The following is a 16,435-nucleotide window of genomic DNA, read 5'->3' on the forward strand; positions in this document are numbered from 1 at the left end:
AACAAAATAAAATGAACCATTCCCCAAAGCAAAATTCGAATGTTGCTTTTTCTTAAATACTATATCGAATACTATTTGATAGTCCATTTTTCTTTAATTGATTTTCTGGTAAGAAATAGAGTATAGTAACAAATTAAATTAATAATATGAAATTGCTGACAAAAAAGAAGTTAAACCATATAAGGTTATAAGAATGTAAATTATATTTATTTTAAAAATTAATTTTTGCAGGTTTCAGGTGTTCGAGTTATTTTAGATATGGATGGTCTTTCTCTTAGCCACGTGACGTATTTTACCCCTAGTTTTGCTAGCGCTGTTCTAGATTGGGTACAAAGATGTTTACCTTCTCGTCTCAAGGGCGTGCACATTGTAAACCAACCATACATATTCAACATGGTTTTCGCTATTTTCAAACCCTTCATCCAAGTATGTAATTTTTACTATGCATTATATTTGAACTCTGCAAATGAAAATATTTTCTCTATCAACTTCAGGGAAAAAAGCAATCTTTTAAACAATATTTTTCAAACCGAAAGATAATCCATTTTCCGAATTGCAATAATCCGTCAAACGACACTACAGTGATAATTATTTCGAGGGTCATTTCAAACTTTGAAAAAGTAAATTGCATTATTTTCATTTTTTTTATACATATTTTTTACATCAATGCAACATGATAAGAGCTTTAATTTTAGACATCCCCATACGGAGGATATTTGTGCTCTTAATTTTACATAACATAGTTCGCTAAACGTAATTAGTTGATGAAGATTACCTACCAATTAGGTAAAATGAGTCCAACTGTTAGTTACAGTTTCAATCAAAGAAAAAGAAGTTGAAGAAAAAGATTCTGTGGAAGGTCATCATCCACTGCTACACACATCCTTACACAATTTAACTTAAACAAGTACATAAAATTACAATGCATTACACATAATATAGTCGGAAGCTTTTAACGATATTGACGATTTAAAAAATTGAAAACGCTGTGACGGGTTTCAAACCATCTAATCGAAGTTTAATGGATTCGATTGCTAACGACTAAACCTCACGGCTAACTTAACAATTATAATGTCGAGAAAAAAATCACTGCTATAGAGTTAAAGTACGAATACGTCAGAGACGTCCAAAAAATATCTTGTCCCCGTTTCAGCGAAATGTCTTATTTTAAGATTTTATTAATGAACGGGCTTAAAAATTTAGAGGAAGTAAATGAAAACATTGGGTAATTTTTTCATTACAAATTTTGTAAACTTAAAATCTTAAATTATTTAATTTTCAATATTTTAAATTGGTGCAAAATTGCACATTAGAAACTCACAAATTAAATAGATATAGAATATATTAGATTAAATTAGGTTCGAATTTAAGGAATAAAATAAGAAATAAAAACTAATCTATATATCTGAATATTTTCTAACGTCCTACAATATCAACCGAAACTTGAAAATGTTAAAGTTTATACGGGGGACTTGACTTTAAACCTTACTGTTGTGTAATTTCTCTCATAACAAAAGTGAAGATCTCTTAAGAAATTCCGCGATATATACTTTCATGTAAGTGAATCGCTAATATCACAGGAAAATAAACTTTATATCATTCAGTTAATAAAAATTTACATTATTTTGCGTTATTTTATGATATATTGGTATGATAATAATACAATCCTCATATCAATGATTACACATCAGAATTTTCACTATTGGACTTGCGATTGTACATAACTCTTTTGTAATACACTATTGGAAATTTATGTAGGAATTGTTAGAGACGCTTCACTAAAGCTTTATGCAGAAAACGTTTCTAAATTTTTCCGAAACTGTAACAGAAATTTCAGCAATGGTAACTGCATGAAACTCCAGTCACATGTATCACAAAATTATGTAGCAGTTTAGGAATGTTCATTTGATGTAACTGAAAATTCGGAGAGGTTAAATATTTTTTTTGGTTAATTATTTTAATACAAAACATGAAGTCTATATTCGTCCTAAAAATATAAATAGAAAGAAAATATAACTGAAGTTAAGACTAACCACTTCTTATGTATCTATGCTATATGTACACTCATTGTATTACGTATTTAATCAAAGATCAACTCTTATGAGAAGAATTTTTTTTTAGATATAATATATTGAGTATATTATATAATATAGTTATTTACATATAAACTTCGTTCGTATATAGTATTACTTACATTTATATTTTCAGACAACTATACACTGAAAATTTATATTAAAATTAATTAACCAAACAATAATGTCTCTATACATTACATGTTTAGCAATCTTTACTCATAAAATTTATACAAAATTTTATTTTATTTATTATAAATAATATTTTTGTGTAATTTGTTTGCAAAAAATTGGATTTTCAACCAGAAAATATGAATTTTCAGCAATACAATTAAGTTGTAGCAAAGTAGCTAAACCTTCAACCTATGAAATTAGTTTCCAACTAAAATACATATACTGCCTAAAAAAAATGATTTCTTAAAAAAGTGGTTCAACAAAAATTTTCAACAAAAAAAGTTGTATCCTCAAACAGAGAAAAGATTAACTTTCAAGCAAACTGTAAGATTTTTATTCAAGAAAGAAGACATTGGTTCTAAAATGGATGAATTTTTAAATCGTAAATACAAATTTTAAAAAAATTGAATTTTTATCCGAAAAAGACTTTATTTTGTCATTTTAAGGGGGGAGATACCTTGAGAAAGGGTAAAATCAATCAATTTTAATGCATTTTTTTTTATTTGATAAAATAACTAGATCATTTATTAATTTTAACATTTTCTTCTTACATTGTTAAAGTGTAAAAAACATTTGATTTTTTTTTAAATGGCGACCCTGCCGAATATTTCTTCAAGCGTCTGCTCCGAGGCATCGAAACTTTTTCAACAGTTTTGACCCCGAAAAATTATCTTAAAACCCGATATCTTTAAGCTTTTAGGTATATCCTTCCGATGGTACCATGAAGAGAAACCCCAGCAAATTTCAGCCTAATCGGTCAATAACTTTTCAAGTTACAGCACGAGCAGTTTTTGAAAGGACAATTTCGAGATAATCACGTTTAAAGATTCTTTGCGGTATAACTATTAGTTTCAGTTACTTGCCGATCAATTGGCGATCCCGGGTCCATGTAATAAACGTAGTATACGTAGTAACGTAGTAATAAGCCTTCCCAGAATTTATGGGACAAAAAAATATACAAACCTATTGTGTGAGAAACATTGCTCCGACCCAAGCGCTCCGTTTACCTGATTAATGACGGTATGCGGACTCTGACATTGCTGACAATATCTCTATAAATATTTAATATTTTTCTTTTTTCTTTCTACAGTATATTTTTAACATATTATACATTCAAAATATGATAGAAAAAAATCGATTTTTTGGAAATTCTAAAGGTATGTCTCCCCTTAACATCAAAATATAAGATTACAACAAGAAGTAAATCTTCCACGAAAATTATACTTCAATTTTGAACTCATAGATACAATTTTTCAATAAAATAGTTGAAATTTTTATAAAAAGAGCAACTTTAAGAAAAAAAAAAGTTTAATTTTTATAAAAACAGTTCCAATTTTATCGAAGAAAGATGCAATTTGTAGTAAAATAGACGACTTTTTTCAATAGAAAGAGAAATTTGGAAAAATAGCCACTGTAAACCAATAAATATAAATACAAGGCAAACAAATTATTAAAAAGAATATTATACCATGCGGTTACCGCAAAACTTTATTTTTAATTCTCTCTAATTTACCACTGACCAATTTTTCATTTTCCCTGACCATATTAATATTCAAAGAGAAAAATCGTAAACTTGTAACATTTTGATCCTAGAAATTGTACAAAGGAAATAAACTAATTTCAAATTAAAGTTGAAAAAATTTCAAATTTATTTTACTTGACAGTTTCCCTAACCAATAAAATTCTCTGACCTAAACAAACGATTTTATTAGCCAGGTTCGTTTTTACTCAGCAGGTTTCTTCAGCGTGCAATGTTCCGACAAATTTTGTACAAGAATAAAATGTCCCCCTTACGTAAAAAATCAAAACAAAATCTTTCCAACACGCCGATTCATTTGCATTGCATTGTAAAAATCTTTATTTGTTCTTTAATATTTTTGTACAGAAAGATAATGCTAATATGTACAATAGTCTTCAATACTGTAGGTACCTATTTCTCTAAAAGAAACTTTAACCCTATCCATTCGTTATCGTAAATTTAAAATTAATATTTGCTGCCAACATTCATGTAGCTTATAGTAATATTTGAGTTTGGGTAAAAAATGTATTCAAAAAGCCCATTAGTTAAGTTTTGGCCTTATCCTAGTTTAACAATAATTATAAGACTAGTTAACGAGAACCTACGACGCTGAGGCTGTTTATTTATCAATTAACAGATGATATGGCATCCTATATTTCATTTTAAAAGGCATTTCTTCTTTACTGATAGGTTTTGCTTCTTGAAGCTCTTCTAAGCTCATCTTTTTTTCATAAGAATTTTTCGTTAATCTATAAATATGATCCGAGATAAGAGGAAGGTTAAACTTCTTATGCAAATCAATATTCCTGTCTCTGAGGGAGGCATTAGTGATCATTCTTAAACATTTATTTTGAAAGCGTTGTAGCCTTAAGATAGTATTGTTTGATGCGCTACTCCAGACGGGAGCCGCATATAGAAGAACTGGTCTGATAATCATTTTGTAAAGTAATAATTTATTTTTAATACTTAATTTACTCTTTCTGCACATGATGCAGTACATGATGCCCAGAATTTTAAGTGAGTGTGCAACGTGCTCATTAAATATTAGTTTTTGATGCAGTAAAACTCCCAGATAATTTGCAACTAATTTAGACTTAATAATCTTATCCCGAAAAATGAAATCAGGAATAGCTACCTTCCTCTTTCTCTCTGGATGGTTAAAATTTTTCCTTTTGAAAATTATGATTTCAGTTTTATCAGCATTAACATTTAATTTCCATTTAGCAAAAAATTCTATTATCAAGTTAGTAAATTTTTGTAATTTATCCATAGCTACTTTAGGGCTCCAGGAAGCGGAACACAAAGCTGTGTCGTCGGCAAATAATGATGGCAATACTCCTTGCAACGCTGGTATATCATTAATGTAGTATAGGAAGAACAGCGGGCCAAGAATAGAACCTTGTGGGACTCCTGCATCAATGCTTCTGTCTTTTGATTTAGTGCCATTTATTACTACGTTAAATTTTCTCCCAGAGAGATAAGCTTGCGCTATTTTGATTAAATAAGTTGGAATTTTAAGCTCGCTAAGTTTATATATTAGGGCATTGTGCCAGACGGTATCAAATGCCTTTTCCAGGTCAAGGAGAACCATGACAGTAGTCAAATTTTTGTTGAAATAAGTACTAACACTATTTACTAATTAATTAGTTGTTGAACCGTGCTTATATTTTGTCTGAATCCGAACTGCTCTGGAATTAATATTTTATTTGTGATTTCAAAATTCGAAAGTCTATTATAAATTATGCGTTCAAGAACATTGGCTAGAGTTGGCAGTAAACTTATAGGGCGATAACTTGCCGGGAAAAGCTTATCCTTACCAGCTTTGTGGAAGGGCAAGATGTTTGCAGTTTTCCAGGCATACGGAAAGTAACAAAGCATGAGACAGGCATTAAAAATATAAGTAATTTGTACAAATGCCTTCTTTGGCATATTTTTGAGCAAAATATTCTGGATCCCATTATGACCCGGTGCCTTCCTTGAGCCTGTTCTCAAAACAGCTTTTTTAATTTCTCTGGCCGTTGCTAGTTCAACTGTCTTTAAATCATGTATAGAGTTCGCAATTTCTTTATACCTAATGTTGACCAGCCTCCCAGTGTCAATATCACCAAAATCCTTTGTAAGAAAATGAACCAATTCGTAGTGATCTGCAAGCACTTCTGCTTTTTCAAAATCTGATACAACTAGTCCACTTTTACCGTGCAGTGTGGGAATCTTGTTAATATTATTTTTCCTCACGAGGAATTTAGCCATTTTCCATTTTTGAAATTTTCATTTAGGTATAGCTACTTCTGCGGCATCTTTAATAACACTGGTAACCTGATCAACGTTCCTATTTATATCACATATAGCCTTAAGACAAGGCGTAAGTTCTAGGTTTTTATTAATTGCATTTCTAAACTTATGCCAATCGGCGCGCTTATAATCATAAAATTCAGTCTCATTGTGCGAAAGGCTTACTAAGTTATTAATTGACATAACAACAGGTATATGATCTGAGTTTAATTCATCAAAAGTATCAATAATAAAGTCAGAGTCAATATTCTTTAATAGATCTATATCTACTACACTAGGAGGCGCGTTAGAATAAGGATACAAAGTAAAATTATCTGGATGTATAACAGTTTGAAAATTATCAACAGCAAAAGCATAAAGAATTTTACCATTAGCATTCTCATTTTTGCAATTCCAGGCTGAATTTTTGGCATTAGGATCTCCATATAATAATACTTTGTTGCCTGTGTTAAAGATTAAATTTAGTTCTCTAGGATCTATCTTAGCTTTAGAAGGATTATATGCAGAAACAAATACTGAATTATCACAGAGTCGGATTGCAACACATTCTAAGGAAGCCGTGTTTAATATAACTTCAGAGTAGTTAATATTATATTTAATCATAAAAAGACACCCCCCTGTGCCTTGTCTCCTAGCCTATCCTTACGTACAATATTATACCCTGAGACGCTAAACTTATTTTTAGGTGTCAGTCTTGTCTCATTGAACATCATTATGTCTATCTTATGGTCATAAAGAAATTGCGACAATTTTCTAAAATTACCCCTAATACCATTTGCATTCCAATGCCCTATTGTTAATGTATTTAGAAGTTTCCTATTTGCCATCATCTGCAAATATTTCAGCAAAAACTTGGAGCCTATCCAAGTCGTTTTTACAAGACATTAGCCTACTATTTAACTTTTTAATAAGCCTCAGCATCTTACCTAAATTGCAGAGTTCGTTGAGTTTCCTAAATTCCATAGCCAGTTCCTGGAAGTCTTAGGTGTCCTTGTTTGACGTGTAGTCTTTCTTGCCGTCAACTGCTGCATTTCTGCTTTCCTGATGAGTCGAAGAGTTTGCCCATGCGAACGACCAGGTAGGTCTTAGAGGTGGAAAATCCTGATGTGTCCTTGTAGATGGTAATATTTTCTTCTCTCGTGGCTGCTCCTGCGGATGTTTCTTGGTCCTGGCATCAATTCTTTACAGTCGTTTAATGTATATTGGGCATTTGGTATCATTTGCCTGATGCTCGCCTCCACAATTTGAACATTTAGGCAGTTCTTTAACTTTTTGTGAGTCCTCGTTCTCCACAGTATCTTCCTCCTCTGGATGCTTATCCGTAAGATGCGCCTGCGCACACCTGACACATTTAGGTGGGTTTTTGCAGTGCGAGCTTCTGTGCCCAAATAATTGACACCTACGGCATTGCGTAACTCGTCTGCTGTTCCTGTATTTATCCCAGTATAATCTCACTAGGCACACATATTTCACTTTCCTCACTGCACAAGTCTTGATTTGGTGGTAGAGTTATCAAGTAATTGGGGTGATCCGTTGTAATCCTTTGCTTCATGCGAATTACTTTTTCGGTTTTAACACCTTGGTGTAGCAGATCTTCTTTGATTTCCTCAACAGGAATAATAGGCACTCCCTTGGCCACAAGGTGTCGTGGTTTCTCATCTTTGAATGGGTGAGTAAAATAGGCTGCATTTGAACCATCCAGTTTCTTCTTTATGGTGCGGTAGTCATCCTTGTCGAACGCGAGAATTGAAAGTCCTTGTCTGGTAAAGTTAAACCTTGTCCTTTTTGAGACTGTAGCTTCATTGATTTCTTTCATGACCAAGCCCTGGTTATTAATCTTGGCGGTTAGCACAATAGGTGGCACCTTCTGCTTGGGCTTCTTGTCAGGTTCCCCCTTGGTACTAACATCGTCCTCCTCATCCATGCTGTCAGTGTTGGCCGACAGGACTTCATATCTGTTTTTTGCACAGATATCTTCGATTTCCGTCGCCTTCCTGGATCTCTATGGTCTGCTTGCAGCCATGTTAGATGACAGTGCGCCACGCGCTTTCCGCCCTAACTCAGGAACTGAGAGACGCGAGCCAAACACCTTCGCTTCCCAGTTTTAACACGTTTATCTACTTTTTCAATGGAATATCGAAAATCAATAATAATATCACTGATGACGTAATACTGATATAATAATTCGAATTTAATCAATAATTCAACACGCCGATTACCACCATTACTGAACCTTCATACTTCGTCTGCTAGCCGCAAGCGCTGGAGAAGCGAGGAGTGCGCATGCAACTGCGCATTTCTTTTCGTCACGATAACTTATATTTCCGTTACCATTTAGGAATTTTAGGAGAATATACGTAATTTTTAGAAACTGCTTTTGAAGTTAAATAATTATTTAGTAAATTTACTATAAAAGTTACGGAATTTCATTTTCAGCAACCTAATTTCGTAAATTTCAGTTACTTTAGTATCTTAAATGTGTCGGAAATATCCGAACATTTCTAACAGTATATTTATAGTGCTATTTTGTATTAAATCCTAAACTATTTGTAAACTTAATCTAAATGGAGTAATTTCCTTCATCTACCGAACTAATTAGGTGAATTTAAATAACCTCACATCTAGGAGATCAACAATGTTAATGCAAAAACATTTTTTTCTGAATTTATTTGAAACAAATCCAGAGACAGCAAATATACCTAATTTTATAAGGGGTTATCCACGAATTGCGTAAGACATACAGTGACCCGTCCAAAACTTTTGTTTCGTGACGTTACGATATCCAAAAAGTACCGAGTCTTTTGTTTCCTTTTCGTAACGTTTTGACAGATTGGAACAAAATTGAAAACAAAATTGTCATAACGTTATATTTTACACGCCTGGCTTTTAATATTTATATAAAGTGCGTAATGATTCAAACAAACTATTTTTTACAATTATGCGTAATTTAAACATTTCGTTAGAATTTCGGTATTTTTGACAACGTAACCTAATTTCAGTGAATATAGTTACGTTTCGACAGTATATAAAATAAATGGAAATGCTGAAAATACTTTGTTTCCTTTCGGGTGAGTTTCTACATTATTTTGCAACTATATGGTTGAGTGTTCAAGTCAAAAAGATACTTTTTAAACCAAATATAAAATTACTTTTTAAAAATATGTTTAAATTTTCGACCAAATAAATTAAACTTGAATTACAAAAATTAATTCTATCACAAATTATAATATTTGATATTTTCACCACAAAATATTTAAATTTTCAATATAAAACAGTTTAATTAAATGAAAAATACGAATTTTCGACAAATTCGTTGAATCATCATACAAAACAGACTGATTTTTAAACCAAAAAGTAAAATTTTATATAAAAAAGTTAATTTTTCAAACAAAAAAGATTTTCGAGTCAATAGTGTTGTTTCCAAAGTCAGATACCATTTTCCAATAAATAGATCTTATAGTATATAACATTCTAATTTCAAAAACGCTTATAAGTAATTTTTTACACATTGTCTACTATTTTTAATTTAATGCTGAAATATGAATTTTTTATCACGATGTCGATGAGAAGGCCCCTTTGACGCAGTGGCGCCAATCCTATTTGAAACAGGTCGGGCCGATCTACTTCAGACAGCTCCCCCAAAAATTATTAATCAATCTTTTTCTACGATATATTTGTTGCAATCGACAAAATTAATCACGATACGTTCTTGCATCACTTATAATTGCCAATTTGGAAAAAAATTATTAGTTATTTAACTCTGATCTACTTCTTCTCCAAATGGAATTTTTGGTCCCCGTTTTATTAGTGCTGGCAAACAGCAAAGCGGTATATTAGCAGCATTCTTTTTTATAACTTAAAAAATTCAAAGATACTTACGAAATGGTGCTCTCACATGTAATATTCGCGAACCTGTTGATAAATGTAAATTTAATCGTGCGAATTATGGATTTGTCCACGTTTTCACTTTCTTTACTTAATTATTTTCCCTCACTTTCCGTGCATTTTTAGTTAATTTATTTACACAATATATTTCCAAATTTTCGCCTCCCCCCCCTCCAAACAGGTCGGGCGGCCACCTGACCTGCCTCCCCGGGGTTGGCGCCCCTGCTTGGACGTCGAAGGGATCGGATTGCACACAATCACTGCTCATACCATATGTCAGTGATTCCCAAATATCTTTTGCTGTGCCGATGTTTTGTTCACGTGCACATCGCAAATAGACGTCGCAAAATAATGTTTAAAGAAATATCAACGGAGGGTCTCGTAAAAGTCAATAGCGGAAATCTACCAAAAATAGATATATTTATGGTTTGTAAAAAGAGGTTATTGAAAAAGTACTTAAATGTAGGCATGTTTACTAAACAATTCGTAAATATGTACCATAAAAAATAAAGCGATCAAATCAAAATAGTCAGAAATAATAGCAGACCATGGCTTAACCTCTTTATCATGAGTTTTGTTAGATTTCATCAAATCCAAATCGTCACATTGACAGATATTTATGAGAACCTCTGAGTCACGTCACTCCCGCGTGGCACCAATTTGAATAAGTGTATTACCGCCTGTAATTTTTAATATTTTTTTTCTGTTGAGTGAATCAACAGAAAAAAATTATAACGCATATTCGGTTCGGATTGTAATTATTGATTAAAAAATCATTCTGCCCAGAATCGCGAAACAACCCTATTAAAAATAAAAATGTTATCCAACACCTTCGATTTCGAAGCCAAAAACACTAATTTCAGCAAAATAGTTGAGTTTTCAACACGGAAATATGAATTATCTACCAAGATAATTGAATTTTCTACTAAAAAAGACGTGCTTGAAATTGAATAATAGATTTTTTAATACAAAATATACATTTTTAAGAAAAAATTGAAAAGAAACATCTTGTGCTTAAAAATAGATAATTCTACAACCAAGAAGAATAAATTTCAAGACAAAAATACCATTTTTGAACAAAATGTATGAATTTTTAACTTAAAAAGATAATTTTACAACCAAAAATAGAATGCTCAAATTTCCAGTTAGAAATATAAATTAACAAAAAAAATGTTCACCCAGAGAAATGAATTTCTTACCAATAAATTTTCAACCAAAGAAATGAATATGTAACTTAAGAGATACACAGAAAAAACTAAAGTTGAATTTGGTTGCATGTAAAATTTCCCGCTGTTAAAGTTTACATGCTATTTGGCGACAGATTATCCTACGATGGAATAAAAGCTGTCATCTGCGCTACGGCGTCCTTAGCAGCAATGAAAAAACGGCAAAGTATGAGCGATCTCGAGCCATAAATCGGGGCACCAGATTTAAAAGAGCAAAGAAAAAACAAAAGTTAAAATTTTTGCAGGTCAGAATTTCACCGAGGTTAGGAAAATAATTCTGAACTTGTCGACTGCGTCGCGCTGAAGGGAGTAAATTTTAGTAAAACATGTAGAATCAACAACAGAAGACACACCAAAAAAGTTGTTCATTATGACATATCTCTTCCGAAATAAATCACATTATTGTAGCCGAATTAGAATTTATTTATTACCATATAGCAAAAAGCGCAAAAAGAAATTGACAAATGGGAATCCCCATTTATCTCAAACTTAATGAAGTTAAGGCCATTAGAGGAGTGGGTCACGTGACCAGATTCCTAGTATGCCAAATTTTAAACTCGATGTGGCGTTTCGTGTAAATATAAGTTGGGAAATAAAAAAAGTGGTGGTAAGGTAGAAATCTGGTCACGTGACCCACTCATCACATGGCCTTAAACGACGATAGATAGTGCCAGCGTCGTAATTCTGATTGCATCTCGAATAAAAATGGAGCGTTTATAAGACGAAAAATGATCCAGGCAAGGTTAAAAATCGGAAATTATCTTCGATTCATGTAAAGTTGATCTGGCAACTTTATCTTTCGTTTTTTTTCTGACGTTTCAACCAATCAGATGATTTTTCTGAAAAAGATAGGCATTTTGAACAAAATAGTTGAATTTTCACTAAAAACAGATACATTTTTAACTCTAAATACACGGAGATACTCTGGACCGAGCGGTTAATGTTAAAATAACATTTTTTTCATAGCTTATCGTTCGACTCATTCGCCGCAATATACCAACTGTGCTATGAGCAGCATCAGCTGATCGAGATGAATGAACCTGCATATGCACATCGTAATTGTTTATAGCATCAGTGTATATAATTTTCCGTCGCATTTAACCTCAAAAATCTGTTCATTTTTTTATGGTTAAAACAATTATAATATTTATGCGTTGATAATACATTTGATAAATGTAAAGGATTATGAGACGTTCTACTTTCGCCCATAAAGGAACAAATTATTTTAGGTTTAAACCCTACCTTACGTAACCCTTCATGTACTTTTCCCGTTAACAAGCGTTGAATTCAGAAAAATTAAGAATTTGTATTCCTATGAATACGCGACTTTTCCTCCGTCTAAAAATCCCCCAACGGGAACAGAAAAAGTGCAAATCCTATTCCTCCTAATCGACTTAGTAAAATTTAACGACAGCAATTATTTAACTTAGTCTTCATTATTAAAACTTTTTATAACTTATACATTCGTAAAACATTCAAATTTTATAAACGAGGTGTGTTCAAAAAATAAGGTGACTTTATGGTTTTCTCAAAAAATATTCATTTATTCCTCAATATTTATGTTGCCCCCTTCAAAGTAACCCCCCTCAGATATAATACACTTGTGCCAATGCTTTTTCCAATCATCGAAGCACTTCTGATAATCATTTTGTGGTATAGCCTTGAGTTCTTTCAGCGATGCAGTTTTTATCTCCTTAATCGTTGAAAATCGATGTCCTTTCATGGGTCTCTTCAGTTTCGGGAAAAGAAAAAAGTCACTGGGGGCCAAATCCGGTGAATATGGAGGCTGCGACTTCATTCAACATCTCCTAAGCGATGGATCTTTTGATAAAAATTAAACAGCATTTCTTCCACTGCTTGAACATTTTCATCTGTTGTTGACGTGCTGGGACGTCCAGGGCGAGGTTCGTCTTCGACATCCTCTCGGCCTTCTTGGAACAGCTTGTACCACTTATACACATTTTTCTTACTCAGAGTAGACTCACCGTATGCAACTGTCAACATTTCAAGAGTTTTAGAGCACTGGATTCCATTTTTCACACAAAATTTAATGCAAACACTTTGCTCTATTTTTTTTCGAAAGAAGAAAATCGCCGAGCACACCAAACCCTTCTAACCTTTTACGCCTCTGTCAAAAAAACAACAAGAGCTATATAGTGAAAACTGTGAACATATGATCGTGACGAGTGTACCAACACAACAAAACAAAAAATTGAAAACTTGAATGTACGTAGCCCGCGAAAATTGAAAAGTCACCTTACTTTTTGAACACACCTCGTATTTATATTTTAATAATTTATTTAAACATCTTAAAAAATTCAACAAAGAAATCTATGAAAACGTGTGAATTTAAATAATTTTAACTCTAGAGAGGTAGAGTTGATTTGTGAAAATTAAAATTTCAGAATTTACATTCCGCATGAAGGAATTAAAACAACTTATTACAAATGTGTTGTGAACTTCTTAGAAGGAATTAAGTAAAATCAAAATATGACAACTTCTGAGAAATAAAAAATGTCTCTGTAAGGTGCGTTACCGGTACAATTGGAAGGAATTAAATATATTGAAAACACGTTCTTTTTGGGAGAAAATAAACTCTATGGCGGTCGCTATGGAAATAGAAGTGAATAAGTTTAGGAGGTATCTTATTCTTATTGTGGCATTTTAGACAGATGAAAAAATCACGTATTCAAAATAATAGAATAATCTTCACTTTTGTGCTGAAAACTGAAAATATTAATTCTTCTCTATTCTACGCTTATTACCGGGTTATGACTTTTAATTTTATATTCCCACTAGTAAAAAGTCCAATTGAGATGACGGATGCAACAACTCGAAAAGCGCTCGAAACCGCGTAAATGTATCGTCCAGAAGTCAAAACACGCTGCCGCTGGAGCATTTTGTTGCTTTTTGCCGCTGCTGGCTAGTTGTTTAGGAACAAAGGCCGATAAGCGGAGCACCGCAGCGGCAGCGTGTGTTGACTTCAACTCGCTGCTATTTCCACAATTTCCAAGCGACTTTCTTCAAACGTCCAGAAAAAATTTTTCAAACTCTAGTGAAAAACTTTCTCGTAATAAGTTACTGCAACTAACATTTTTTCGATAACCGTCTCATTGTTCAAAGTTAGCAAAACGTGGTTTTCGTTCGGAACCAATTTGCTATTAAATAAAATTTTCCCGGCTGGGCAATACTTTTACGCGGTTTCGAGCGCTTGTCAGGTTGTTGCATTCGTCATCTCAAATCTAATTCGAAAGTTCTGATCAAAAATATTTTCTTTAGATTTTATTGCGAAAATTAAAATGATCTGAGAGCACTTTATGAGTTCGCTCACTAAAAAAGTCATTAAAAGTTGAATTTCAATATTAACAACTAAAATCTAAAAATTTAATTCGAAAAGTCTCTTATAGTTCTAAAAAGTTGTAAAAATGTCTCTTTTCTAAATTTCCGGTTAAATGATAAGACTAAATTTGACGTTGTCACGTTTTCCCTTAATACTTTCAAAATTCGGTATTGCGGCGAATGAGTCAAGCGACAAGCGCGATTGTCACTTAACATTAGAGCTATTTGACACCACGCGCTTTTGAAAATTAACACGAGAGGTTGTTGTCAATCCTAAGAACTGGCCGGGCGCAACACTTACCGAGTTCGCGCTGCTGTTGCCATTAGAACGAGCGGCTCATGGAAATTATCGAGCGATAAGTGCGTTGACAACTGTGGCGCTTGCCATTCCAAAAAAATTTATTATGACACTAACCGCTCGTGTCAAAAGCAGTAGCAGCTTTTGCTGCGGTCGCTCCGTGTAGAATAGTTAAATTTTCAACGAAATAATAGTTCAATTTTGAACCATTCAGATAAAGTTTCAACGAAGCAGTTGAATTTTTAACCCAGCATGGAATTGTTCAATATACAGTGAAAAAATGGTATATAAAAAAAAAATAATTTTCAACAAAATACTAACGTTTTGAACCAAAAAAACAAGTTTTTGTCAACTACAATGCTGAATCACCAAACAAAAGAATTCCAAAAAAATGATTTTTTAATAAAGTAGTTTCACTTTCCACTAAGTAGCGGAATTTTCAACCAAAAAAGATTTTTCCATATTTATAATTTTGTTAAAGGTATGTGATAAATCGTCGTGTGGTCAATCAGGTACAGTTCCTCCGGCTTTTTTCACAAAAATGAAAATGTTTAAAAACCGAATTCGGAGATGCTATAAAATATTATAACGGACATCCCCGGACTTCTTTTTTAGTGATAATAACAACATCATTTTATTGTGCTGAATAAAAATTGTATGCATGTGCATTATTTTGAGGTTAGGGTCGTTTTCAGCTTTGTCATTCCGATAATTTGGACACTTTTTAAAGAAACAAACTTTTTTGATTGCCAACAAACAAGGTTAGTTCCGGAAAATTAGTACATATATAACCTCGAAATATACGCAAACGTTTTTAGAAAAATCAAAATTGTTTGAAATTAACCCACAAAAAAGCGTGCAGGGACGTCCGTTAGCATGTTCGCTATCATTGCCCAGATTTTGAAGAGAAAATATTTATTAATCTATGAAAAAAGCTAGGGGAATCTAACACTGATAAAATTGATACTAATTCCTGAGCGCCACGCAAATTAATCGAATTTAGCAAAATTAAATTGTTATGATTTAACCCAAAAAAAGTACGCAGGGACGTCCGTTAGCATGTTCGCTATTATTTCTGAAATTTTTAAGACAAAATATTTATTATTCTAAAGAAGTCAGGGGAACTTAAAATTGGTAAAATCGATCATTTTCTAAGTATCACATGTCCTTAATATTACTGACAAAAGTACGAAAAATGCTTATGATATTTTCTACCGATTTCGTCTTTTTTGTATATTGATCTACGCGACCTACCAAAGATGAAGAAGAAACATTCTTAAGCAAGTTGAAAATTAATAAATTTATTTATTATACGTTGGACCTGACTTGATCATTGTTATAGAGAACCGATTCAGATGAATAAAATGTGAATTGAACAATTGGAATTGATGTCTGGTTGGAACTTGTTTGTGTCTGCTCTTCTGTCAACAGCGACCTTAAACAAAAGGAAACCATTGAGATACTAAACTCTCTTAATATAGATTTTATTTAGTTTTCAATAAGAATTACTGGTTATTTGTTGGTGTGAATGTGTACCAGGTGTATACATATGAAACCGGTATTGCCATTTAGCGGCCAGTAGGCACACTTGTAGGCACTGTCGGAACTTACCATTTGTGCTAATTGGCGT

At 32.6% G+C, this 16,435-nt stretch overlaps 1 protein-coding gene across 2 annotated transcripts in view; it reads left to right on the forward strand.

The window, feature by feature from the left end:
• Nucleotides 1-16,435, forward strand: part of LOC117167124 (alpha-tocopherol transfer protein-like) — a 35,174-nt gene that overhangs the window by 16,760 nt on the left and 1,979 nt on the right. Inside the window, exons 5-6 of one of the 2 annotated variants that reach the window (XM_033351809.1) lie at nt 232-426; nt 2,947-3,378. In XM_033351809.1, the coding sequence (XP_033207700.1) occupies nt 232-426; nt 2,947-3,060 (309 nt within the window). In that variant the 3' untranslated portion in view covers nt 3,061-3,378. Of the gene's footprint in view, nt 1-231; nt 427-2,946; nt 3,379-16,435 lie in introns of those variants that run through there. The other variant, XM_033351808.1, reaches the window with a different exon arrangement.

This window comes from Belonocnema kinseyi, chromosome 2, assembly GCF_010883055.1.
Source record: "Belonocnema kinseyi isolate 2016_QV_RU_SX_M_011 chromosome 2, B_treatae_v1, whole genome shotgun sequence".
Classification (NCBI taxonomy): domain Eukaryota; kingdom Metazoa; phylum Arthropoda; class Insecta; order Hymenoptera; family Cynipidae; genus Belonocnema; species Belonocnema kinseyi.